This window comes from Neofelis nebulosa, chromosome 9, assembly GCF_028018385.1.
Source record: "Neofelis nebulosa isolate mNeoNeb1 chromosome 9, mNeoNeb1.pri, whole genome shotgun sequence".
In the NCBI taxonomy this organism is placed as follows: Eukaryota; Metazoa; Chordata; class Mammalia; order Carnivora; family Felidae; genus Neofelis; species Neofelis nebulosa.
In genome coordinates, this window is record NC_080790.1 from 81,021,890 (window position 1) to 81,048,038 (window position 26,149).

General features: G+C 40.9%; 1 protein-coding gene across 9 annotated transcripts in view; it reads right to left on the bottom strand.

Moving 5' to 3' along the window:
* Positions 1-26,149, bottom strand: part of AFF3 (ALF transcription elongation factor 3) — a 575,522-nt gene that overhangs the window by 526,692 nt on the left and 22,681 nt on the right. For all 9 annotated transcript variants that reach the window (XM_058684423.1, XM_058684426.1, XM_058684420.1 and 6 more), the window contains exon 2: positions 6,320-6,436. In XM_058684423.1, coding sequence (XP_058540406.1) covers positions 6,320-6,372 — 53 coding nt within the window. In that variant the 5' untranslated portion in view covers positions 6,373-6,436. The remainder of the gene's footprint in view (positions 1-6,319; positions 6,437-26,149) is intronic.

Genomic DNA, 26,149 nt, shown 5'->3' on the forward strand with positions numbered 1-26,149 from the left:
CATTTTATAAGTGATTAAACCAAGACTGAGAATAGGAAATGAGAAAAATCGTGAGCTGCCCAGGGCCAAACAGAAAGCAAGGTTGGAGCCAGCTGAATTCAGAAACCTCAATTAAATTCCCAGACAAAAGAGAACAGGCAACATTTAAAATAAGTTTTATGGATTTCACTTTGAAATAAAACAAGGAAACATTATGTTACCATTAAATGATATTAAAATTGTCTTTTATGGCCTTGATTTTGCTACCAAGGCTTCGTTTTCAAAATAAAGAAAATTTAAACAGGCAAACTTCTTCCAGGTTAAAAATTCCATTTATACACAAAAAATCTTGCATTCCTTTTGAGGTTATTTTTTTTCTTAATTTGACTCCGATGCTAACCAACAATATGCCAAAGGGCTTTGTACAAGTTGCTACATCTGAAGTGTCATTGATTAGACCCATTCTGGTTCACAGGGACATTTTCCCAAAATAGATTCCTAGCATTTTATAACCCTCCTACATTTTCACAAAAGAGAATCTGGAACACAGGAAGGAATCATTTCCCCACACACAATACTCATCTTCATCGTCATCAAAAGACATTTGGTTAAAATTCATCCGCACACCCAGTTCACATCCTCTCTGGTAACAGTGTGGCCCCCAGCCAAGCCTGAGTCCTCAACTCCAACACCAGGCATCAACCAGTCTTCCCACCTGGTTTTCTCCAAAACACACCTACCCACAGCCAGGCTGATGCTTCTCACAAATGGATGCAGCACTCAACTCCCTGCCCCCAGTGCTCTACTGCTTCCCATCAACACCTCTCTACCTCCTGCACCCAGGCAACAAGCCCCCTTCGAGGCTGCAGCCCACGGGCCCTAGCCCTGAAAACCACTTAGGGAAATATTTTCATCCCCTCACGTGCTGAGACCTTTCCCAAGCTGTGGGTATGCTCTGGGCTCTCAACTAAAGACAAGCACTGCTGCCAACCATACAGCCGCTTAGGGCCATGGACAATGAGCACAACCAACTGGCCTGCTCTCTACCCATCACCCTGCAGACAGAATGTGGAGGGTCCCTGTGTGCACCTCTCCTTCTGCCTTTTGTGTTCTGGTGAACTGCTTTGACACTAAGAGCCAACAACAGGGATAGCAGTAGGCCTTAAAATGTTTGCTTTTCCAGGAAGGTAAGAAAGGGTCAAGGTACCTGAGGGTCAAGATCAGGAATCTGGAGCAGTTTTCTGACACTATACAGGGCCTGGGAAGCCTAACTAAAGGAGGCATAGATGAAGCCATGGCTTGGGCATGTCCGCTGGCAGTTTATTTGAAGAGAACCAAATATGTCAGCAGGTTCGACTGGGAAGCATCCCTGTGTTGTTAGGGGCTCTGCTTCACTCCCCTCCCCCACTGGAACACGGGGGTGCAAGAGGTTTTCAACCCATGGACAGATGGAAAAAAAAAATTTTTAATAGAATGGAAATAAAATAGAAAATATCAAAGTGCATCACACATAGTAAGGATAAGTGTTATTTTGTGACAATTATTTATTTCAGTTATGTGTATGTGTACGCACAAAGGGTTGCAATGTTAAATGTGTTTATTACTGTGAGTCATCATGGTGTAAAACGTTTGAAAGCCACTGTTCTATAGTACCTATCATATAGTAATGTCTAATACTCTGTGAATGCTTACTGAACAAACAAATTGATGAGTATGAAACAATCCATTTATCACAACTTCAAAGGTTCCAATCTGAAAGAAGATAAAGTATAATGCCTATTTGAATAAAAGTAAATGGATTCTGGCCTATGTGAACCTATGGTGGGGTGGGGAGGGATACGGCGAGGGGAGTAGTACAGAGAAATCTGAGTATTTCTATTATATTTTGACAGACTTTCTCCCCAATAACTAAAATGTTTTATATTTAAAGGAAGATTAAATACAATTTTTTTACTAAGTTCATTTGGAACACTTTCCCATTCACTAAAACTACCTCATAATTACAAAAGTTTGGCATCTTTAAAATACTTGGTATAGGTAATTCCACCATGATTCATAAAAGGATCTTTCAGAGACACCATGAAAGCCTTTGTTCAAGTTCTTTCTTTGCTCAAGATGCCTCTATGTCCTCTCAATACCCCCACCCCCACCATCTGTAAAAATCCCATTCATCTTCCAAGGCTTAGTTCAAAGGCCACCTTTTCCATGGAAGCCTTTTTTTTTTTTTAAACTCAATCTTTCCTATTTCCCTCCTCTACCACCCACCCCAGTCCCAAATATGGTCTTTCTCTCTTCTGAATCACCAGTGCTGAAAACCTCCTTTTCCTTTATATACTCATATCATTCCCCTATTAGATAATCACATGTACAACCCAGTTTACTCATATTTGTATCCCTTACAGCAGTGAAAGTAATGGTTAACCTAGTAAAAAGGATGGTCATTATTTTAAAGGCCCTGAGGAATGGCTTACATGTCTAGTGACTGATCAAAAGCTGGCGGAGAACAGGAAGGAGCAGACAGGAAGAGGGGAAGAGAGTGGGAGGCTGGAAAGAGATGCTATTCCTCAGAATTTCTGCCCCTACAAACTTCCTGAATCCCCAACTCTTCAGGGGTCCAATTCTACCCAGTGAAGTTATGGAGCCACTGCAGAATGAGTGCCTTCACCTTGTTCCAAGCTCTCTCTTGGTTAGATTCTGCTTCAAACCAGACACAGGAAGTGAAATTAGAAGTAGAAATTAGGGCTACCCTTTTCCAACCTTTTTTATTTATTTTTGGGACAGAGAGAGACAGAGCATGAACGGGGGAGGGGCAGAGAGAGAGGGAGACACAGAATCGGAAACAGGCTCCAGGCTGTGAGCCATCGGCCCAGAGCCCGACGCGGGGCTCGAACTCACGCACCGCGAGATCGTGACCTGGCTGAAGTCGGACGCTTAACCGACTGCGCCACCCAGGCGCCCCAGGGCTACCCTTTTCAACTTTAAGTAAGGCTGAAAGGAAAAGTTGAAACAGCTATCTGGATAATTTAGACCCTAAAGGCCTCTTTGAAAAATAATTATGGGTGTTTCGACAGTATGGGGAGTGGGTGCAAAGAGGCCGAGGAGATGGTTCTTGAATATTGAACAGAGATTGTCTATATTGATTTTTTTCAACAATACTGAACATTTTTCTTTATACTGTGTATACAGGCATTTGGGGACAATTTCTGCCACGACTAGACAGGTTCAAAGCTACAGTCACAACTAACAAACTGCAATCTGTTTTATTGGTAAACAATGTCTACCAGTTAGAAAGAATTGTTAGGGATTAAAATACCATTCTCCTTTGCCATTAACCTGTACTTTCCCCCAGCCTCTCCAAAGAAAACAGGTGTCTTTCTAAGATGAATTAAAAAAAGAAGTTTTCAGTGGTATTCATTTTAAACTTATAGATATTTATAGGTTAATTCACATAGGGCAGGCATAATTTCCCAAATCATGGTATTCTGTTTTTAGATTTTTAATTTTAGATCAATATCTTTTAGGGCTCTGACCTTCTCTTTCTTTGATATTTTGACAGAACCTTAACTTCCAGTCCATCAAGGTTTTGTTTTGTAATTAACTTCAGAGCCACCCTCATGAACTGGGAGACATCTGCAGCTCTGTAGAAAATACACTGGATTTAAGGTCAGAAAACTGAGTTTTGAGAAGTTAATGGCTGGTTCGAATATGGCTGCTCCACTTCTAGATGTGTGACCTTGGGCAGGTTACCCCTGACCTTTCTCATCCTCAATTTCCCGACCTGTAAAATGGGAATAGTAACAGTATATGCTGTTACTAAGGTGGCTCTGAGGGCTAAATGAGCTAAAACATGTAATATACTTAGAGCCTGATAAATGGTAAGCATTCAGTCAATGTTAACTTAAAATTTCTACTGTCATTTGCTTTATGGTCTCAGTGGAGTCATTTTACCATTCAAAGCCTCCACTTCCTTATCTACTAAATGGGACTCCTACCACTTACCACTTCCAGGATTGTTATGAGATTCAAATAAGAAAACAATGGATACGAAAACATTTAACACACAGAAAGTACTCGATGTTAGTTATTTTGGATTACTTATAAGCTTAAGAATAAACCATTAGCTTAAAAACTTATAAACTTAAAAATAAACCATAACACCGAGTTAGAAAATACCATGCAAAAATTCATCCATGACTGAAAAGGTCTGTGTTAGAAATGCATACTCAAGTAGTTTGATTGATCTTTAACATATCATAAATATGTTAGCCTTTATCAAATGTAAACTTTACATTTGCAAACTTGAGACACTCTTTCAGTTAAGCCAAACTGTCCTACTATATTGTAAGCAAGAAAGCCTGCACGTTTTCATAAACCAAAGATAAACCCATGCACTGATTAAATTCTGATTGTATGTACAGCAACTTTTAAAAAATGCTTAGTTTTTTCATTTTTAAAAAGAATACATGTACCCTAGCTAATGTAAATTTCAAGTCAATGCAATAGACATGCAACATGTAACTGTGCTCCAGTTGTAACCCAGCTGGAAACTAAGGATGCAAAGAGAAATAAAGCTTAGACCCTGTACTGGAAAAGCCCACAGAGTATAGCTGGTGATTTCACAACAGTACTTATGAAAGTCATGAGGGGGCTTCAATTTGAGTCAGCAAGCTGACAAGCACCATAAAAACATGCCAAAACAGTAAGTTCTTCCCTTTGACTCAAAAACTGTCTTTTAAAAGCAAAAGTCATTTAAAGCACAGTTTCTATCTAGAAACCTAATGAATTTGTGCCAGAAACCAACATTTCTAAATGTAAACCTGTAAAATAATAGGTATCTGTAAATGAAAGGCTGAAATAACCCCAGGAGCAACAAGACAGTAATTAGCAACTTTTATAGAGTAATAACATGTTTCATATTCTTTCTGCACTGGCTCTTTGAAGTTTCCAGTGTAATATATAAAAGTTTTATTACAATAGGGCCCATCCTTGTGTATTTTACAAGCAGCAGCATTATGCAGAGCTACTCATCCTCCACCGGATCTTGTATAAGAAACTGCTCGATAATGCACTTGCTTTGTGTCCAGTTTAGTTTGTTACACCTGGCTTCAGAAAGATCAAAGTCACCAGAAGCCCAAATCACTGAAATAATCCACATATCATCTGTACAATCTGTAAATCTTAAAGCAGTTTAGTTTTAAAATTGTACATTGCATATTCATGTGCACACCACTTGCAGTTTTAGACACATGTGAACTCTTTACTGAATTAAAGCAAAAAAAAAAAAAAATTACCAGAGGCAGAACAGAGTGCAGTTAATATGCTTGTTCCAGCAGCTGTTCATTCCCGTAAATATTAAACATAACACAAGTTCCTCCAGGAATATGCGGGCAGTAATTTTACCACCTGAATAGGGCTGGGTGAAAACATTTAGGAGCCGGGGGTGGGGGGATAAGAGGGATGCTGAAGCAGCCAATGGGATTTTTAAGAAACCCGCAACGAGAATTAAACTGCTTCTAGCGGCGATTTACCTACAGCAGCTCTTCAACGTGAGAACACGGAGCAACAGATCCCGGAGTGCTCCCCCGGCCGCCCGCTCCCCAGGCTACGAGCTGTGAGCGTGGAATAAAGGGACACGCGGGGCGCCGGGGTGGGGAGGAGGAGGAGGAGGAGGAGGAGGAGGAGTACAACTGTAGTGAGGTGTGAAGAAAGGGCCCAAAGGAATTGTGAACCTCGAGGAATCGAGTCCCCCTGGGCCAAGGCCTCTGGAATTCCCGCACTCGCCCCCTGCCCCCGGTCTTCACTTTCCATCTCGGGTGGGAGTGGGTAGGAGACAGAAAAGATGTAGCCGCCCAGACCCGGCGCCTCCAGGCAGGAGGCTGGAGCATCCTCTAAGGGCACTTCGCAGCAGCACCAACTCCAGGGGGTCGGTGGTGTGAACCAGAGGCTCTCGGAGATAAGGGAGGGCGCAGATTAAGAGAAGGGAGGTGAGAGGGGCTAGGGGCCGAGGGGTGGATCCCCAGGCACTAGTGACACGTTCTAGAAATCGGGTCTTTTTCTCTCCATGGCTGCGCTCTGCCCCTGGCTCCCCAGATCACCAGCCCTTGGGCTGGGGCGGGCAGCACCGAGGGAGAGGACAGGAAAGGGGGGCAAGAAGACGGGAAGGCGGCCGTGCATCCATCCCGGGGAGGCAGGAAGGAGCCGGCGGGGCTGGCGCCCCTGACCCACCCCACCCCCACGGCGGCCGGCCGCCCGGAGCCCCCGGCCCAGGTAAGGGCGCGCGGGCCGCCGCGGCCGCCCCTCGCCACTCCCGCCTGCCCAGGCGGCGGGCACCGGGACTCACCACAGCGACTCGAGGTCCCATTCCTGGAGCAGGGCTAAGTCGAAGCTGTCCATGGTGGGAGGTGTCAGCGCCGCCGCCGTCGCCGCCGCCGCCGCCGAGGCTCGGGCCGCCCGCGCGCTGCAACGAAAGGCGCCGCTCAAGGTGCATCCCGGCCGAGCCGGAGCGGCCGCCGCCCGCCCGCTGCCCGCCCCCGGGTCGGGCTTCCCGGCGCCCCCCGCCCCCGACTCCCGGTCCGCCGGGCGGGCGGCAGCGGCCGGCGCACTCACCCGCTCTCCGGCTCGCGCGCAGGCACACTCAGGAGAGAGCGGCGAGCTCGCCGCGCCGCCGCCGCCGCCGCCTCGCCCCCCTCCCTCCCCGCGCCCGCCCCTCCTCCCCTCCCTCGCGGCGGCCCGGCCCGCTGCAGCCGCCGCCGCCGCCGCCGCGAAGCTCTGCGCCCGCCCGCCCGCCTCTTTCTCCTCGGGGAGGCGCGTGTGCGCGGGCGAGGCCGAGGCGCGCGCGCGCCGTGAGCCCCGCGCCGCGCCCGCCCCGCGCGCCCCTGCGCTCCCCGCGCCGCTCACCGGGGTCCCGCGGCGCTCGCAGGCCGCGCCGCCCACTCGCCCTGCGACCCCGAGGCCCGTCTGACCCGCCGCCGCCCGGGGCCTCCTGGGGCGGTCCTGCGAGCCGGGGAGAAGGGAAAGGCGGCGGTGCCGAGCGCAGCGGGATGCTGAGCCGGGCCCGGCCTGCCGCATCTTCTGCCTCTCGCCCTTGCCCGGCCCCACCCGGCCCTGCCCGGGCAGCACGCACTTCTCTGGGGGCCCAGAATTCCCCGGACCCTGCCAGGCGCTCCCGCGGGCGGAGTGCAGGCTGCAGAACTGGAGGGCGTGCTGGGAAATTCCCTGGCCGCCCCAGGCACCGGGAGAGTTAACTGAGCTGCCTGCAGCCGCGCTGTAAACAAATCGTTTAAAATATCTGGAGTCAGTAAGTTAAGTGAAAGGGAGGAAACCTCTTCTGACAGGACCTGCAGTTTGGCCTACAGCGGGGGTCCCAGCATCCTCCAGCTGGCCGTCCCTGGAAACTAACCTTCTTTCTTTTTATTTCTTACTGGGAGAGGGGACAGGCCTCTGGGTGTAGACTGTTAACTTCTCGCCCCATCTCCTGTCTGGAGAGTGGCATATTGTCAGCTGGAAGGATGACAGAGTATCCTTGTGGCTGCTAAAAATCAGGTCCTTTTTGTTATGACTTCCTTGATTGTTAAGAACAGTCCTCCCCCCTTCCCTTACTTTTACAAATGTGCTGAGAAGCCCGTGCCTAGATCAGGACCATGGCCCTGTTTTTCCACCACAGCTGGCCGAAACCAGAACCCTCCCTCAGTTGCCTGACTTTCCTGTCCTCTTGGCCACAGCTCTGGGAGCCTCACTGAGGATTCCAGAGAATTCCTGGAGAGAACAGTACAGAGCAGTGTGGTTATACTCCATCACTTGCACCAAACCCCCAATTCCCTGTGGTTCCGGAGGCCTTTCCCATACTCTCCCCTTTGTTCATTCTCAACAAGGACCACTGACTGGAGCCACCAGAAATCTAGACCCTTGGAGAGAAGTCACAGGATCCCTCCATCAGTCCTCCTCACCTCCCTGACCTCTGAATGAGGATTAACCAACTAAGTCTGGACAACATGTGGAAGAAGAAAAGACCAATAAGAATTCTTACCTATCTGGGATGGATTACAAAATGTTCAGCCCCCTTGTCTTCCCCCAGCTCTGAGATAGTCCTTCCTTTATTAGCATCCACAACTAATGTGCAAAATGCAAAACAATTAAGATAGAGTGAGTATCAACATAGTTTGAGAAAATGGAATTTTTATTTTACAAGCCGACAACTCTCAGCCCCTAAAATCCTCCCTCATTAGTTGAAGGTAGTAACATGGCTACAAAAGAACAAAGAGAATGTGAATAGGGGAGAAAGTACAGGTGTGAAGGGCTAACTTCCCAAATCCCAATCTACAGTGCATTTGAAGAGAAGAAAAAAAAAAATCTGTCTTCCTAATATCTCCTTAGCATAAGCCTTGTTGGAAATGTTTGCTCTGGCAAAAGTGAGATGCCTGAGACATCCAGACAGCATTCCCAGGAACAAAGGAAGGGGGTGGAGGGTGGAGGAGAGTGAGAACAGCCCCTCTCTGGAAGAACTGCAAGTTCCCCTGCCTGAACAAGAAATGCATCCTGTCCCTGTGCTCAGGGCTGCAGCCTGGAAGCTTCTCCAGAAAGGAGACCTCCCACCCCTCACAGAGATCTGGCTTTCCTTCCCTTCCCACCACATCTGTTTATACAAAGAGGGGCTGCTGGAGAACAAACAGAACCATGTTTACTGGGAGTCCCATCCTGGGCTTGAAGCTTAAGATACAGATTGGCCCTCACCACCACAGAGACTGATGATAAATAGATGGTCCCAGAAAAGGAAAGAGAGAAAGCGCTGGGGGGTATAGAGCTGGTGGAGTGGTTTACTCAAAAAAAGGCCTCTCCTCAAAAGTCACATAGTAATGGGTAGATTTATATTTGCATTTAAACACAGTGCCTCATGTTAATACATGAATGTACTTTGAGCCCAAAGCAATTTCAGTGTGGGTATTTATCTTTCTTCAGGAATAGCCCTTATTTTCTGTTTGGGGCCTGTAACATAGAGGAAGTTATGTTAATACATTTATTTCTAGTGTATGTTTTTGTGTATAGTGTCCAGTTGGAGAATATGGTCTTTTTTTTTTAATGTTTATTATTTTTGAGAGAGAGAGAGCACAAGCAGGGGAGGGGCAGAGAGAGAGGGAGATACAGAATCTGAAGCAGGCTCCAGGCTCTGAGCTGTCAGCACAGAGCCTGATGCGGGCTCCAACTCACAAGCTGTGAGATCATGACCTGAGACTAAGTCAGACGTCCAACAGACGGAGCCATCCAGGCACCCCGAGAATATGGTCTTTTGAAGAAACCCAAATCATACCTGTAGGTAGCATTTTTACTAAGTTGTCATAGAAATAAATTAATAGCACTTGCAAGTAAGATGTAGAGCAGTTAATGAGAACCTTTATAGGGTGATCTTTTTATTATTTTTATTTACCTGGTGGATTAAGATGTTCCCATTATCTTCTAGACTCTAGATACACATACCAAAACAAGTGCTCAATCTAGCTGTCAAAACTTTAAATCCTTAATAAGAAGCAAAAAAAAGTTTGGACTTCCTGGGATTAGAATGCCAGAACTAAAAGGGAGGTTTGGGGGGCTTTGTTTTTGTTTTGTTTTGCAAAGGAGTAAGAGACTCCCTAAATTAAAAATAAGAACTGGTGTTTCCTATAAAGCAGATGTAGCTTCCATGCATACTAAAGACCTTCAGACTTGAGGGACTCCCTCCCCCCTTCCCTGGATAGATGCAGATAACACTACAGAGAGCTGAATGAAACCACCCAGCTCTGAAGAGCCGCTGGGGGAGTTAGCTAAAGGAGGAGCTATTGGCTCCCTGAGTCAGGGTTGGCTTTTTTGTAAGCTAGATCTATGAACAGAAAGGACTGAGAAATGAACCCTGATCAGTCTTGAGGCAGGCCTACGAGTGCACCCAGCAAGGACCCCACTCACATTCCACCAACCTAGAACTGAAAGCCTCCAAAACGGACCCAGAAGCAAATCTGTGGCGTCTAACAAAGATCTCTCTTTGGGTACAAATTGAGAGAAGAGAAACTTTGCATGGCTATGTTAATTCATGTCTGGTTCTGAAGATGTGGCTATGACTCAGAAGGTCACGATTGCGAGTGACCAGGTGGAAATTTTCCTTGTATAATCCCCACCCTTCCCCCAGAAAATTATGCCTGGCTAAAAGCCAGCCGTGCAGGTGTTCCTGTTGGAAGGTCAGGGGAGCCCCCAACCCACCTCCTGCAGCATTGCTTGTCACTGTCACTGTACCTTCTCTCCAGTTCCAGCTAGGCTGCAGACGCATCACAGTCTGCTTCTCCTTCCAGAGGCTTCTTGAGTGTTTGTAACTGTATCTAGGGATCGCAGGATAAGCCCCCTAGGCTTTCTGCTTGCAAATTACATGCTAATATGTTGAGCCCCAGGACAGCTTGGGTTTTAATCCACTAGGAGTTCTAGTGCCTTTCCCTCTGTACTGGTATCTCAGAGTGGTTCTAACCTAGGATCTGAGGTGCCTTTCTTTTTCTATTTTTCTCATCGTTCACCAGGTCCTGAGCAGATGGTGTGGCTGTGCTGGCTGTCATCACTCCTCCTATGTTTCCATGGAAACATGGGGCATAGGGACCATCTCTGCCTTGGGCTCTCTGACAGTATCCTCTGGCAGAGAACTTCAGCACTCTGGCCCCTCCCCCTTGCCTGCTCACACCCTGGAGAGTTTGAGAAGGACTTGTGGCCCTAGTAGCCAGGGTTATTTCAGAGATTATCTAAGGACATGCTTCCCACAAGTGGTTGTGAACTGGCTGCAAAATGGAGGGGGAGGGGAAGGGGTGCCAATACCCTAGTTGCGTGGCACTTGTGTTGCAATGGTGGCAATATTTGGATTATCTGTCCCCTCAGCCGGATTCTATAATGACTGATTATTGCCCACATGTCAAAAGAGAAGCTCCTAAGTTTGCATCTGCTCATCAGGCAAGAGATACTTAATGAGTATAAGTATGTTACTAACATTCTACCTCCTCCAAGTGCATTCCATATATGTGTGTGTGCATATATATATATATATATATACTTTTTTTTTTTTTTTTACAAAACCAGGTTTTCCCTAAGGAATGTACGTACCTTCCTCAAACTTTCCAACATCCTCCTGCCTACATAATTCACTTATATAGCCACTGAGACATTAATTAGATTCAGAAGCCCATGGAAACAGCAGAGTTGGGCAGGGTCAGAGGCCAGACAGGGCAGAGAAAAGAGCGGGGAAAATGACCCCTTGGGAGAGGGGTAAGGAAGCAGAGGGAAATTTTTCATGCCACTCAAGTACCAAACAAGACAAAGATAATTTCAAAATGTGGTCAACTACCATAACATTGTTTAGAGAATTAAAGTATTGTCCAATTAAAGAGATCTTTAAGAAAAAGCTGATTTGGTGTAAGAATTCCATGCAAACGTCTTTAGTGTTAGTTGCTTCTTATATAGCTGATACAAAAGACTAGTTAGTGTGTGAAGCTGACCACGTTTTAAAAAAGAAAAGAGACAAAGCAGGCATATCTACTGAAAATTAAAATACTGGCAGAAAAGGCATAGGATAGTCATAAAAGTAGATCAGAAAAGTATTTCTCATCACAGATCATGTATTTTGTGCCATCCTGACCTACTTGGGGGATAATCCCATTATTTGTGATAGGAGAATCCCTTGGTGCTGGTAACAAGGACCAACCATCCTGACCTAAAATTAATATCCCCACTGGCTCTTTGTTGTGCTTCTGCAAGGTGTGCAATGGCCATCGTGCAAGATTCAAAGACTCTTAATCTGTTGAGAAGAGAAGATGACTAATCGTAATGATAGCAAACATTTGTATATTATAATATTTCTATATTATAACTGAGTACTGTTCTAAGTGGCAACTCCATTTATTCCTCCTAAAACCACATGAGGTGTGTTACCATTGCTTTTATTTCACAGGGGAGTAAACTTAAGAAGCAGATAAGCATCACAAACCAGAGCATAAAAGAGAGGGGATTAGATTTAAGCAGGCACAACACTATACCACTATACTATACTAACTTCTATAGTATACACTAACTTCTATACTTATATACTTATATATACTTCTATACTAACTTCTATAGTATACACTATACTAACTTCTGCCTTAATTGTCTATAGCATTGAAGTATTCCCATGCCTGTAGGTGCTTAAATAATAAATGTAATACAAATCTACTCAGAAGGTGAGAGCACTCTACCTCTCCCCATGCAATATTCCTTCCCCTAGTTTTTGACCTCTGAGTTTTGCCGTACCACACCTGGAGTAAGACACGCATCCTCTCATGTCTCAGTGCGCTCCTTTGCCATGTGAGAGGCTGAGTTGGACATTTTTTGTCTTTGTCATTTTTTGTCTCTGACAGCTCTAAAATGTTAGAATTCTGTTTTCAGTGGTGCCTCCTGAGCACTGTCAGACAGGAATCCCTGGAGTACATCAGGAAAGCCATAAATCTTTTTTGTTTAAAGGTAGGACCTCCTCCTTGGCTTAAACAAATCTCAAGGTGTTGGTCTGTTCCAAACAGGAGTGCTTGCTGTTCTGTTAACAGACAGCAAGACCAGCATGTCCAAGAGGAAGAGACTTGGTTTAGGTCTGGGGGGAAATGTGAGAAAGAACTCATAACATGACTTTAGGTGCCAGACTCTTTTCTCTATAGCACCAGAAAGTATTCAAGCATGGGGCTGATTGTCCCCATGAAGACCCTGGAGGACACTGAGGTTGCAAATGGACCAACTATGGCTCACAGCCTGAAGACAGAAAAATTTCAAAATTATGTGTTGATGGGTTAAATATTGACATGCGCAAAGGGCAGCAGTATAAGATCCTCACAAGGACTTTCAGGTAGCGGCATCTCCAGTAGCTCAAAAGTCTAGCAAAGGTCCTCCATCCAGAAAAAACGAAATAGAGAGCAGAGTCTACCTCATCAGGATACAGACAATGGTTGCCTCTCCAGTATGTATCCTCCTCTTATTTACTAACAAAACCTAAGTTTGGTTTGGGGAAGTACTAAGCCCAACTGAAAGAACTATATTTTCTTGGCTCTACTACAGCAAGAACTAAGCATATAACAGTTTGGGCCAATGAGACATAAGTTCAAGTTCACTGGAATTTCTTAGAAAGTTTTGCTTTCCTGAAATAGGCACCATTTCTTCCTCTAGGTCACTTGCTTCTTGTCTAGAATGTACTTGAAGGCCTGAGGCGGAGCAGCCATCCTGAACATAAAGGGCAACAACCACAAACTAGAGTTGGCAGATCTGAAGTTAAAAGGAGGTTACACCCTTGATGGTTTCTTCACACAGTTATACCATCTTTGAACCACCTACCTGTCTCTGGACTTTTGGGGACAAAGTAAGACTCTCTGGCTGAGCCACTGTAGTCATTTTATTTTATCATTATAGCTAACTGATGGAGAAGTTATGGTCTCTCCAGTGTGCCCAACACTCTGCCCATAAATTCAGGTCTTCCAGATGTCTCATACTATGTGCCTCAGCAGGGACAGCACTTCAAGAGGATGAACTGCGATTTGGAGAAGGCTACATGTGCCTTCTTAAGTATAATCTTGCCAGAATCTTCTGGGTTCACTCCAAGTGTAAGAAACTATGCTCAATTGTCTGAAGATCGATTAATCTGGCTTCAGCATTTTTTTTAATATTCCATACTAATGATTGTTTCTTTATTTTCATGTTATTTATTAACTTAGTTAAGTTACTGTTACATCCTCACAGGGATACTAGAAAATCTCATTTCTGGAAAACAGTGTATGAATAACAATACTCAGCCTTTCTTGTGTCCTTGTCACATACATAAAAATATGCATGCTTCAGACTCAGTCATTGTTTCTACCAATAAACTAATTACCACTGTATGAGGCTGATTTACTTCAGAAGGAGTTTAGCAAAACAACTAATTAAGTACAGTATTTTGAAATATAAACTGCATTACAAGGTTACAACCCCATAATAAAATTGCAGAAGCTTGAAATTTGGAAGAAACCATAGAGGCTCTCTCTAGCCAACCTTCTACCCCATGCAGGAATTCCTTCCAGATCAGCCCTGGTATGTTCAGCCTACACATGAACATTTCTAATGATAGGTAACTCACTCTCTTGAAAGGCTTTCTATTCCATTTTAAAAGAGCTCAGCTCTGATGGGAGCAACATTCTTCCTTATATTTATGAATCCCAAATTGATTTCCCCGTAACTTTCTAGCACATTACTAACTTGCAGTAAGTACTCAATTAGAGCTCAGATTCACTGAATTCCTTCTCTTGGTGCTCCATATGCTGAGACTTGCGGGCTCACATAATTTTTTTGGCACCTTTGCAACAGGGAGTTCCCTATCCAGTTGGGAATACTGTACAGAGAAGGAGAGCCAGTCTCTTAAAAGCAGCACGTGGACAGGGGAATGAGAAAAACCCCACCTTCTTCCAACCGATCATCAGTTTCCTGGAAAAAGGGAGCTTCAAAAAGAACTTGAACTGGCCACAAGAAGGAAAATGCCTGTCACAAGACAGGGGGGCAGGAAACTCCTCAAAAGAAAGATACCTCCCTGCTGGGTCTCAAAGAAGAAGTTGCACTTTGGGAGGTAGAAAATGGGAGCCCAAGATCATAGGAGGAAGATGACAGTGAGGACAGGAAGGAGCCCTGATTAAAGCTATGAGTCTAAGGGTCAGGCTCACCCTTAAATAAAGACAGCAGCTCCTTCAAGGGATGGTTCCCACTGCTTTTCCAAAGCTCCAACTCTTCCTGTGATGCTTATTATAATTCTATATACTTAGCACAGACAGTTACATTTTTATGAATGTAGCATTACTTTCTGTCACTCTCTAGACAACAATATGAGGTTTATTGCAACATAAAGGGAGATTCATCCTCTTGGTCCTGAGTGAGCATCAGCCCAGATCCCCATGCTGTCATCCCTATCATCCTCCTCTAAAGAATACAACCCCAAGTCAAGGATGAAGTCACTGGGGATACTTACCCAAGCCCAGGCCTTGGGCTCAGGCTCCATGGTCACATAAGTCCTTTCAGATATTTATTTACTGAACAAAATTATTGAATACCTAGTACATGCCAATCAGTGGGTTAAGAAATAAGAAAAGAGGGGGAGAAGTTAAAAAAAGTTGCAAAGCCCACAGTCTAGACAATAATGCACATACACCTTCATTCACTTACTCATTCTTGAATTGAACAAATATTTATTGAGCCAGTTACGTGCTCAGAACTATGCTAGGCACTCAGGTTGCCACCCTAAGTGAAACAGACATGGTCTCACTGATTATCTTATAACATTGATTAGTGCTATGATGAGAGAAGTTCAGGTACTCAGGAAGAACTTTCTAGAAAGAATGACTGAGTTGTATTCCAAGTCCTGAATGGGCTTCTCCAGAATAAGGTGGGTGGGAAAGGATGAAAGAGAAGAACAACCTCTGTATGCCATTCTGTGTTACCTGCTATGACAGAGGTGTGTCTTCAAAGCTACAGAACAAGAGCAGATGAGTGACAACTTCTGCCTGAGGCACTCTTAACGGGCTTAATACAGAAAAGAACATGTAGGTTGGATCTAAAAGAATGAAAGCCGAAGTAGGGTAGGTGGTAGTGATGGAAGAGCATTCCAGACAGAAGGAAAAGCACACAACTGAGCACAAAGACAAAAAGCATGTCATTTTCCAATGACAGAGAACGTTCTGTGTGGTCAAAGCCTTGCCTTGGGATGGGGGGTTTTGGCAATCAGTGGGTCATGTTCATTTGGGAGCAGAAGCAGAATGAAGGGAGAAGGGAAAAGGGAAAAGGAGGCAAGGACAGGGCAAGAGACTGGAGCCAGGTGGTAAAAAAAAAAAAAAAAAAAAAAAAACCTGTTTTGCCGTTGTGAAAACATCTTAAGTGAGCAGGAAACGAACATCAGAGATTCAGTAAAGCAGCAAGTGAACAGCAGCTGCCAAACCCAGGGGGACAACTAAGAGCTGAAAAGAGGAAATGGTTTCTGAGAAACCAGAGAAAGTATTTCACAAAGCACTCAGCCCAGAGGTTTTTCTTTTTTGTTGTTGTAAACTCAAGCAACACTATAAACCCTTTCCCTCAGCACAGGGCTGACCACATCATTTGCAGAGCCCAGAGCAAAATGAAAATGTTGAGCCCCTTGTGCATAAATTAGTAAGAATTTCAAATAATGACAAGCACAGGACCCTTCTAAGTGTGGGGTCCTGTGTGGCTGTCTGGGTCACATTCATGAAGCTGGGGCTGCCAAAGTACTTTTATGCTATGAGGCACCTTTTCACTAATTGGGTAGGTAGATGCTGGCTCCTTGAGGCCTGTTGCAAGACTGGCTGAGCAGCACATCTAGAGCCCAGCATTTGCACTCATTCAGTCTGCACCGTGCTAGTCTTCAGCACTTGAGTTCATTCCAAAATGAAAAGGTTCTTTTTCTTTTTGTCCTGATAGTATTGAAAATATACACAAAAGAAGATAATGCAAGCCATGCACAGCTGTATGTGGCAGGGGAAAACATTAAACTAGAAGTACTTTCATTCTTTCTCTCCCCTTTATGACAGTAAGTCCTCAAAAAAACTTTTGTTTGCTAAGCTAGGTGATGATAGAGATGTAGGAGAAGGAAACAGGGAAGGGGAAAATTTTTATGCAAAATAAAACAAAAAATAACAGGAGTACAGGAAGAAAAGAATAACTCAGCTAGAAGAGAAAGGGAAAGGAGTAGAAATTTGGGGAAAGAGAAATATCTAAATGGGATTTCAGAAAGTTTTGGAATATGATGTAATTGCATTCTCCAGCATCCTAATGAGCCTTAAATAAGTAAAAAAAAAAAAAAAAAAAAAAAAAAAAAGCAAAAACTGCATTGTTCATTGAAATTTAGGAGAGAGAGAGAGAGAGAGAGAGAGGTGTGAGTGAGTGTGTGTGTGTGTGTGTGTGTGTATGTGTTGGGGGAGGTGGTTTTCACACAGCTGCAGATTAGAATTACCTGGGGGAAAATTCCAATGGCCTGTCCCATCCCAAGACAGTGTGAAGATTAACTGGTGTGAAGTAGTCGGGAGAGTCCCTGACTCAGGGGAAGCTATCACACAACTGGTCAGGATAAGGTGTCTCTTTTGGCTCTAGTCCAGGTCTTTTTCTCTAGCGACCCTCTCATTTCCATTGGTCCATTTGTCTTTCCTTGGGTCAGATCCGCACTTTAACTACTATTGCTTTATAAAAGACTCTGATGGCTGATAGAGCCAGTTACTCCCACCTTGTTCTTCTTTAGGATAATCTTCAGGGTGTGTGGTTGGCATAGTTGGAAGAGCATGAGGCTCTTGATCTTGGGGTCATGAGTTTGAGCCCCACACTGGGTGTAGAGATTACCTAAATAAATAAAAACTTAAAAAAGATAATCTTCTATTCCTAGCCCTTTGTTTTTCAGTAATATTTTGGAATCAGCTTGTCAGGTTACACACAAACACACACACACACACACACACATTCACACTCACCCACAGAAAAAAAACATATTAGCATTTTGACAGAAATACTTTTGAATATGTAGATCAGTTTGGGGAGAACTAATATTCCAACAATGTTTCATCTTCTATATCTGAACATGCTATGTCCCTCTGTTTATTTAGATTTCCCTTTACTTACATTAATTTTTCACATCCTTCTGTAGAGATCATGCATGTCACTTGTTAGGCTTTTATTTTCTCTAAATGTCTGGTTAAGCTAATTTATTCATTCTAATAATTTTTCTGTAGTTTTATTATTTCCAATGTAGTTTTATTATTTCCAATGTACACAATAATTCAACAATATCATCATGTGAATGATGGCTGTTTTCTTCCCCTCTCTGCAATCCTGACACCTTAACTTATCAGCTAGAACTTTACATACAATGTTGAGTAGAAGAAGTAATGATGGGCACTCTTGTCCTATTCTGGTTTCAAAACTCAGGATTCTTTGTAGACCTTTCATTAGATTAAGGAATTTGCTTTCTGCTCCTAATTAGTTAACTTCATAGATACTTTTTGTTTGTTTATTTGTTTATTGAAATCATGAATTGATGCTGCATTTTATTTTTGTAAGTTTATTTATTTTGAGAGAGAGAGAGAGAGAATATGGGAGGGGCAGAGAAAGAGGAGTAGAGAGAGAATCCCAAGCAGGTTCTGTATTGTCAGTGCCCACCCCGAAGCAGGGCTTGAACTCATGAACCGTGAGATCATGACCTGAGCAGAAAACAAAAGTTGGATGCTTAATTAATTGAACCACCCAGGCACCCCTAATTGTTCATGTTTTCTAATTACGTTGTTGAAAGCTATTTATCCTTACTGATATTTTGTCTGTTTTCATTTCTAAGAGATATGTTAACGTTTTCCACTATAATTAGGAATTTATGTATTCTTCTAATCCCATTTTGCACTATATATTTTGAGGTCATGTTATTAGGTACGTAAAAATTTAGAATAGTTATATTATACTGGTAAATGAACCTTGTTAAAAAGATGGCATGTTCCCCTTAATCTCTAATGATGATTTTTGCTTTTAAATCTACTTTGCCTAGGGCGCCTGGGTGGCGCAGTCGGTTAAGCGTCCGACTTCAGCCAGGTCACGATCTCGCGGTCCGTGAGTTCGAGCCCCGCGTCAGGCTCTGGGCTGATGGCTCGGAGCCTGGAGCCTGTTTCCCATTCTGTGTCTCCCTCTCTCTCCGCCCCTCCCCCGTTCATGCTCTGTCTCTCTCTGTCCCAAAAATAAATAAAAAACGTTGAAAAAAAATTAAAAAAAAAATCTACTTTGCCTAATATAAATATAACTGCATTTAGTTTCCGTGAGTTAGTGTTTCTATAGAAAAAATATTTTTCCACTCTACCATTTTTAATCTTTCTTTATGTTTAAATGAATCTCTTGTAAATAGCATGTAGCTGTTTTTTTCTTTTTTTTGTTTTCAGCACAGTTTGACAAAATTTGATTTTTTGGATTTTTAATACATTTACATTTAATATAATTACATTTGTATTGAAGTTTAAATCTACTATCTGGCAAGAAGCTTTCTAATTGTTTTGATTGTTCTGTTTCTTTTACTTTTTTGTATTATCTTCATTTGAATTATTTGAATACATTTTTATTATTCTTTTTTCTTCTCTATTAGTTTAGAAGTTATGTTTTTCTTTTTTTAGTATTCTTTAATGCTTGCATTTGATAGCAAAATATGCATCTTTGATTTATTAAAGTCTAATATTTGTTTTTATCTTCATCCATGAAAATACAAGTATCTTAGAACACTTTAAGTCTATTTAGCCCTCTCCTAACTTTTGTAACATTGTTATCATATATTTAGTTCTGTTTTACATACTCCAAAACATTATTATCTTAACACTGAATTTTTATTAGCATTATGCTTGTCCTTCATTCCTTCTTGCACCTAATGATCCACTTAGGATCATTTTCTTGTTTAAAGAATATCCCTTGGTCTTTATTGTGTTTCTACCAGTGATAAATGCTCTCAGTTTATTTTGTCTGAAAATATCTATTCTACCTATATTATAATTATTATTATTATTTTGAGTTTTTCAACTTCGCTGAGGTTTAATTGACAAAAAATTTTAAGATATTTCAAGTGTACAACATGATGACGTGATATACATATACATTGTTAAAGCATTTCCCCCATTGAGTTAATTAACATATCTATCATCTCACATATTTACCTTTTTGTGTGTGCCTATGAGAATGTCTAAAATCTACTCTCAGCAAATATCAATTATATAACAGTGTTATCAACAATATTTACCATGTTATACATCAAATCATCTGACCTTATTCCTCTTATAACTGAAAGTTTGTATGCTTTTACCAAACTCCTCCTCTTTCCCCTACTTCCTAAACCCAGGGAACTACTTTTCTATTACCCATTTCTATGGAGTTTTTTGTTTATTTTCTACATATAAGTGACATCAAGCACTATTTGTCTTTATCTTATTTCACTTAGCATATGCCTGTCATGTTTACCTATTTTACTACAAATGACAGAATTTCCTTCTTTTTTTAGTATTTATTTTTGAGAGAGAGAGAGTGAGCAGGGGAGGGGCAGAGTGAGGGAGAGAGAATCCAAGCAGACTCTGTGCTGTCAGTGCAGGGCATGAACTCATGAACTGAGATCATAATCTGAGTTGAAATCAAGAATTGGACACTTAACTGACTGAGCCACCCTGTCAGGCACCCTGAATTTCCTTCTTTTTTAAGTCTGAATAATATTCCATTGTATGCATATATCACATTTTCTTGATCCATTCATCTTTTGGTAGACATGATTGTTTTCATACCTTGGCTGTTGTGAATAATATGGGAATACAGATATCTCTTTGAGATAATGGTTTCATTTCCTTTGGATATATAGCCAGAAATGGGATTGCTGGATCATATGGTAGTTCTACTTTTAATTTCTGAAGACCTCCATACTGTTTTCCATAATGGATAATACCAGTTTATATTCCCACCAACAGCTTATAGGATCCCTATTCTACCTATCTTTACGAGCATTTGTTATCTCTTGTCTTTTTGATAACAGCCATCCTATGGAGTTGTATGAGTTCTTTCTCTTTTTTGGATATGCTCTTATTGGAAATATGGTTTGCAAATATTTTCTTACCTTTGAAATATTGCCTTTCCGTTTTGATGATAGGTTTCTTTGTTGAGCAAAAGCTTTTTAGTTTGATGTGGTCCCACTTGTTCATTTTTGCTTTTGTTGCTTTTGCTTTTGGTGCCAAATCCAAAAAATCATTGTCAAAAAGTGCACTCTCTATGTTTTATTCTAGGAGTTTTACAGTTTCAGATCTTATGTTCATGTTTTTAATAAATTTTGAGCTGATTTTTGCATATGGTGTAAGATAAGGGTCCAGTTTCATTCTTTTGAAATGGCTATCCAGTTTTCCCAATACCATTTATTAAAGAGACTATCTTTTCCCCATTATATATTCTTGGCTCTTTTGTCAAAAATTAAATGACTACATGCGTGGGTTTATTTCTGGGCTCTCTATTCTACTCTATTGATCTATGTGTCTGTGTTTATACCAATACCATTGTTTTGATAACTAAAACTTTGTAATATAGTTGAAATCAGCAAGTGTGATGCTTCTAACTTTGTTCTTTCTCAAGATTGCTCTGGCTATTTGGGGTCTTTTGTGGTTACATACAAATTTTAGGACTGTTTTTTCTATGTCTATGAAAAATATCATTGGAATTCTTATAGATATTGTGTTGAATCTACAGAACCCTTTAAATACTATGAACATTTTAACAGTATTAATTCTGCCAGTCCATGAGCACAAAATCTTTCCACTTATTAGTGTCTACTTCAATTTATCTCATCAGTGTTATGTGCTTTTTCAGTGTACAGATTTTTCATCTCTTTGGTTAAATTTATTCACAAGTATTGCAGTTTTTTTTTTGTTTTGTTTTGTTTTTTTTTTTTTTACAAAATCTAAGAAGATTAGTTAATGAAGGTTATGGAACACAACAAAATTATTAAAGAAACTCCCAACAAAACTATGATAAACTATATACTGGTGTTCCTAATAATTCTCTAAAGCATACACAGATACTAATTACCAATCATTGACTAACTTGTAATCTTTCCACATTAGCATCATTTATTTTTCATACTTCAGTCACTAAACAAATATTTATTAAGTGTCTACAATGTGATATTTTATTCTTTTGATGCTACTGTAAATAGGATTGCTTTTTTTTTTAAATGTTTTTATTTATTTTTTAGAAAGAGAGAGACAGAGTGCAAGCAGGGAAGGGCAGAGAGAGGGAAACACAGAATCTGAAGCAGGCTCCAGGATCTGAGTTGTCAGCCCAGAGCCTGATGTGGGGCTCAAACCCATGAACCATGAGATCATGACCTGAGCCGAAGTTGGACACTTAACCAACTGAGCCACCCAGGCAGTCCAGAATTGTTTTCTTAATCTCTCTATCTGATAGACTATTGTAAGTGTACAGAAACATAACTGATTTTGTATGTTAATTTTGTATCCTGCAACTTTACTAAATTCATTATTAGTTATAACAGTTTTTTGGTGGAGTCTTTAAGATTTTCTACATATAAGATCATGTCATCTGCAAACAGAAATGATTTTACATCTTTTTTAATTTGTATGCCTTTCTTTCTTTTTCTTGCCTAACTGTTGTGGCCAGCACTTCTCGAAAAGTGGTGAGAGTGGGCATCCTTGTCTTCTTCTTGATGTTAGAGGAAAAACTTTCAGCATTTCACCATTGTGATGCTATGGGCTTCTCATATATGGCCTTTATTATTTTGAGGTACATTCCCACTATAACCAGTTTGTTGAGAGTTTTTATCATGAAAAGGTGTTGGATTTTGTCAAATGATTTTTTTACATCTATTGGGATAATGATATGATTTTTATCCTTCATGTTATTAATATGGTTATCACACTGATTTGTGACTTGCATCCTGGGAATAAATTCTCACTTGACCATGGTATGATCTCGTTAGTGTGCCTGCATTTGGTTTGCTAACATTTTGTTGAGAATTTTTGAATCTGTGCTCATCAGGGATATTGGTCTATAATTTTCTTGTAGTGTCCTCGTCTGGCTTTGGTATCAGCATAATGCTGGCCTCATAAAATGAGTTTAAAAGTGTTCCTTCCTCTTCTATTTTTTGGAAGAATTTGAGAAGGATTGGTATTAAATCTTCAAGTGTTTGGTATAATCCACCAGTGAAGACTGAGCTAGTTTTTCTTCATTGGGAGATTTTTGATTACTAGCAATTCGTCTATTCAGATCTTCTATTTATTCATGATTCAATCTTGTTAGGTTGTACATTTCTAGGAATTTGTACATTTCTTCAACGTTATCTAATTTGTTGGCATATAATTGTACATATGTCTCTTACAATCATTTGTATTAAATGGTATTCATTATAATGTTTCCGGTTTCCTTTATAGTTTATTTGAGTCCTCTCTCTTTTTCTTGGTAAGTCTAGCTAAAGGTTTGTCTGTTTTGCTTATCTTTTAAAAAAACACAGTTCTTACTTTCGTCATTCTTTTCTATTCTCTTTTTGGTCTCCATCATTTATTGCCATTCTTTGTTATTTCTGTCATTCTACTGACTTTGGGCTCTATTTGTTTTCCTTTTACTAGTTCCTTGTGGTATAAAGTTAGGTTGTTTATTTGAGATCTTTCATCTTCTCAGTGTATTTTTCTCAATTGCTGCATCTCATCAGTTTTGGTATGTTGTATTTCAATTTTATTTGCCTCCAGATATCTTTTAATTTCCCTTTTTATTTCTTCTTTGACCCACTGGTTGTTTTGTAGTATGTGTTACTCTCCACATATATGTGAATTTTCCAGCTTTCTTCTTGTTTTGATTGATTTCTAGTTTCATACCATTGGGGTTGGAAAAGATCCTTGGTACTTCCAGTCTCCTTAAATTTATTTAAGACTTGTTTTGTGGCTTCACAATTGATCTATCCTGGGGAATGTTCCAAGTGTACTTGAGAAAAATATATATTCTGTTGCTGTTTGATAAAATGTTCTATAAATGTCTGTTAGGTCCACCCGATCCAATGTGTAACTTCAATCAGATTTTTCCATATTGATTTTCTGTCCCGATGATTTATCCATTGTTGAAAGAGTAGTATTGAAGTCTTGTGCTATTATTATATTGTTTTTCCTCCTTTAAAATCTACCAATATTTGTTTTATATACTTAGATGTTTCTATGTTGGGTACATAAATATTCACTGTTACATCATCCTGATGAGTCAACCCCTCTATCATTATATAACGATCTTCCTTGTCTCTTGTCACTTTTTGGCTTAAAGTCTATTGTGTCTGACATAAGTATAGCTATCCCTATTTTCTTTTTATTTTTATTTGCATGGAATACCTTTTCTCATACCTTTATTTCAGTTCATTTAGTCCTTAAAGCTAAAGTAAGCCTCTAATAGATAGGATATAGTTGGGTCTTTTTTTGTAAATCCATTCGGCCACTGTATATCTTTTTTTCCCACTCTACATCTTTTGACTGAAGAATTTAGTTCATTTACATTTGAAGTAATTGTTGGTAAGTTTGGACTTACTCTTGCCTTTTATTAATTATTTTCTGGTTTCAAAATGTCTGTTCCTTTATTCCTTTCTTGCTCTCCATCTTTGTGACTCAATGATTTTCTGTAGTGCTATGCTTTGACTCCTTTCTCTTTATGTTTTGTGAATGTACTATAGGCTTTTGCTTTGAGGTTACCATAATGCTCACATAAAACATATTTATGCAGTCTACTTTAAGCTGATAATAGCTTCACTTTGAATGCAAACAAAAGCTCTACATTTTCAACCTCTCCTCCCCCTCATTTTACATATTTGATAACACAATTTATATCTTTTTACATTGTATATCCATTAATAAATTACTGTAGTTACAGGTATCTTTAATACTTTTGCATTTTAATCTTCAGAGTAGAGTTATAAGTGATTTACCCACCACCATTACAACATTAGAGTACTCTCAATTTAACTGTATGTTTCTTTACTAGTGAGTTTTATACTTTCTTAAGTTTTTCTGTTACTATTTAGTGCCCTTCCATTTCAGCTTCAAGAACTCCATTGAACATTTCTTGTAGTACCAATCTAGTGATGGTGAACTCCTTCAGCTTCTGTTTGCCTGAAAAACTCTTTATCTCTCCTTTAATTCTGAGGAACAACTTTGCTGGGTAGAGTATTTTTGGTTGACAGTGTTTTCCTTTCAGCACTTGAATATATCCTCCTACTTCCATCTGGCCTCCAGGATTTCTGCTGAAAAATCTGCTTATAGTTTTATGGGGGTTCCCTTGTATGTAACAAGTTGTTTTTTCTTACTGTTTTTAAGATGTTCTCCTTATCTCTAACTTTTGTCACTTTATAATGTGTTAGTGAAAAAAGATTTTTTTAATTCATTTTGTTTTGTGCTGCTTAGGTTTCCTTTATCCGGATATCTGTTTCTTTCCTCAGGCTGGGAAAGTTTTCAGCCATTATTTCTTTGACTAAACTTCCTGATCCATTCTCTTTCTGCCCTTCTTCTGAAACCTCTATAATGTGTATATATATTTTTCATGGTTTCCTATGCATCCTTTAAGCTATCTTCAATACTTTTCATTCTTTTTTCATTTTGGTCTTTTGAATTCTACTGTCTGTTTTCATGCTCTCTTATCTTTTCTTCTACATAATCTTGTTTGTTGTTGAACTCCTTTATTGATTTTTTTCAGCTCAGTTATTGTATTCTTTAGCAATGTGATTTCTGCTTGGTAATTGTTTATATTTTCTGTTTCTTTGTTGAAATTCTCACTTTGTTCATACATTGTTTTCCTGACCTCAGACAGTATCTTTTACTATTATTTTCAACTCTCTGTTGGGTAAATCACTTATCTCCATTTCAGTAAATCTACTTCTGGGGATTTGCTTAGAGTCTTAAAAAGTTGGGGTACTAAAAGTAGGGTTCAAACCTTCACTCCTTACCTTCATCTTTTGTTTGAAGAACTTTCCTCTATTAATTTTTCTTGATCTTTTATGTTGGTTTTGGTCATTAGATAAAACCACCTCTCCCAGCCTTGACAGAGTAGTCTTTTTAGAAGATCAAACTTGTCAATCAGACTGGCCTGAGCTCCTGGTTGATTTTCAAACCTTTGTAATCATCCAAGATGCTTTCTATATTCTAAGTGATTCTCTGTATTTGAGGGTGTACCAAGACCTGTCAGTGCATTAAAGGAAGAATTGTATTCAGCACCTAGATGCAGTATAATTGGATGCCAGGCCCTCAAACAGCATCTGGAATGGTGCTTCTATCAGCCACTTTTGCACAGGGCCCAGGTATATAACTGCAGTGGGGTGTCTTTGAGGCTTGTGAATGGAAGCCTAGTTGCCTATCAAAGCTGGGTGATCTGGGGAGTCATCCCTTAGGTAGCAGTGCAAAAGCTGGATGCAAATGTGAGTGTAAACTCCTTCCAGGGAGATAGATACTGGCAAGTTGGAGCATACTAGAAAGACAGAACAAAAGGGACATGTCTGCTGGTTCCTCTAGTTTCAAGAACAGATCACAGCCAGCTTCAAGATGTATGCTGAATTAGAAATATGGTCCTGAGTCAACAGCTTTCAAAGTTTGCATATAGACCC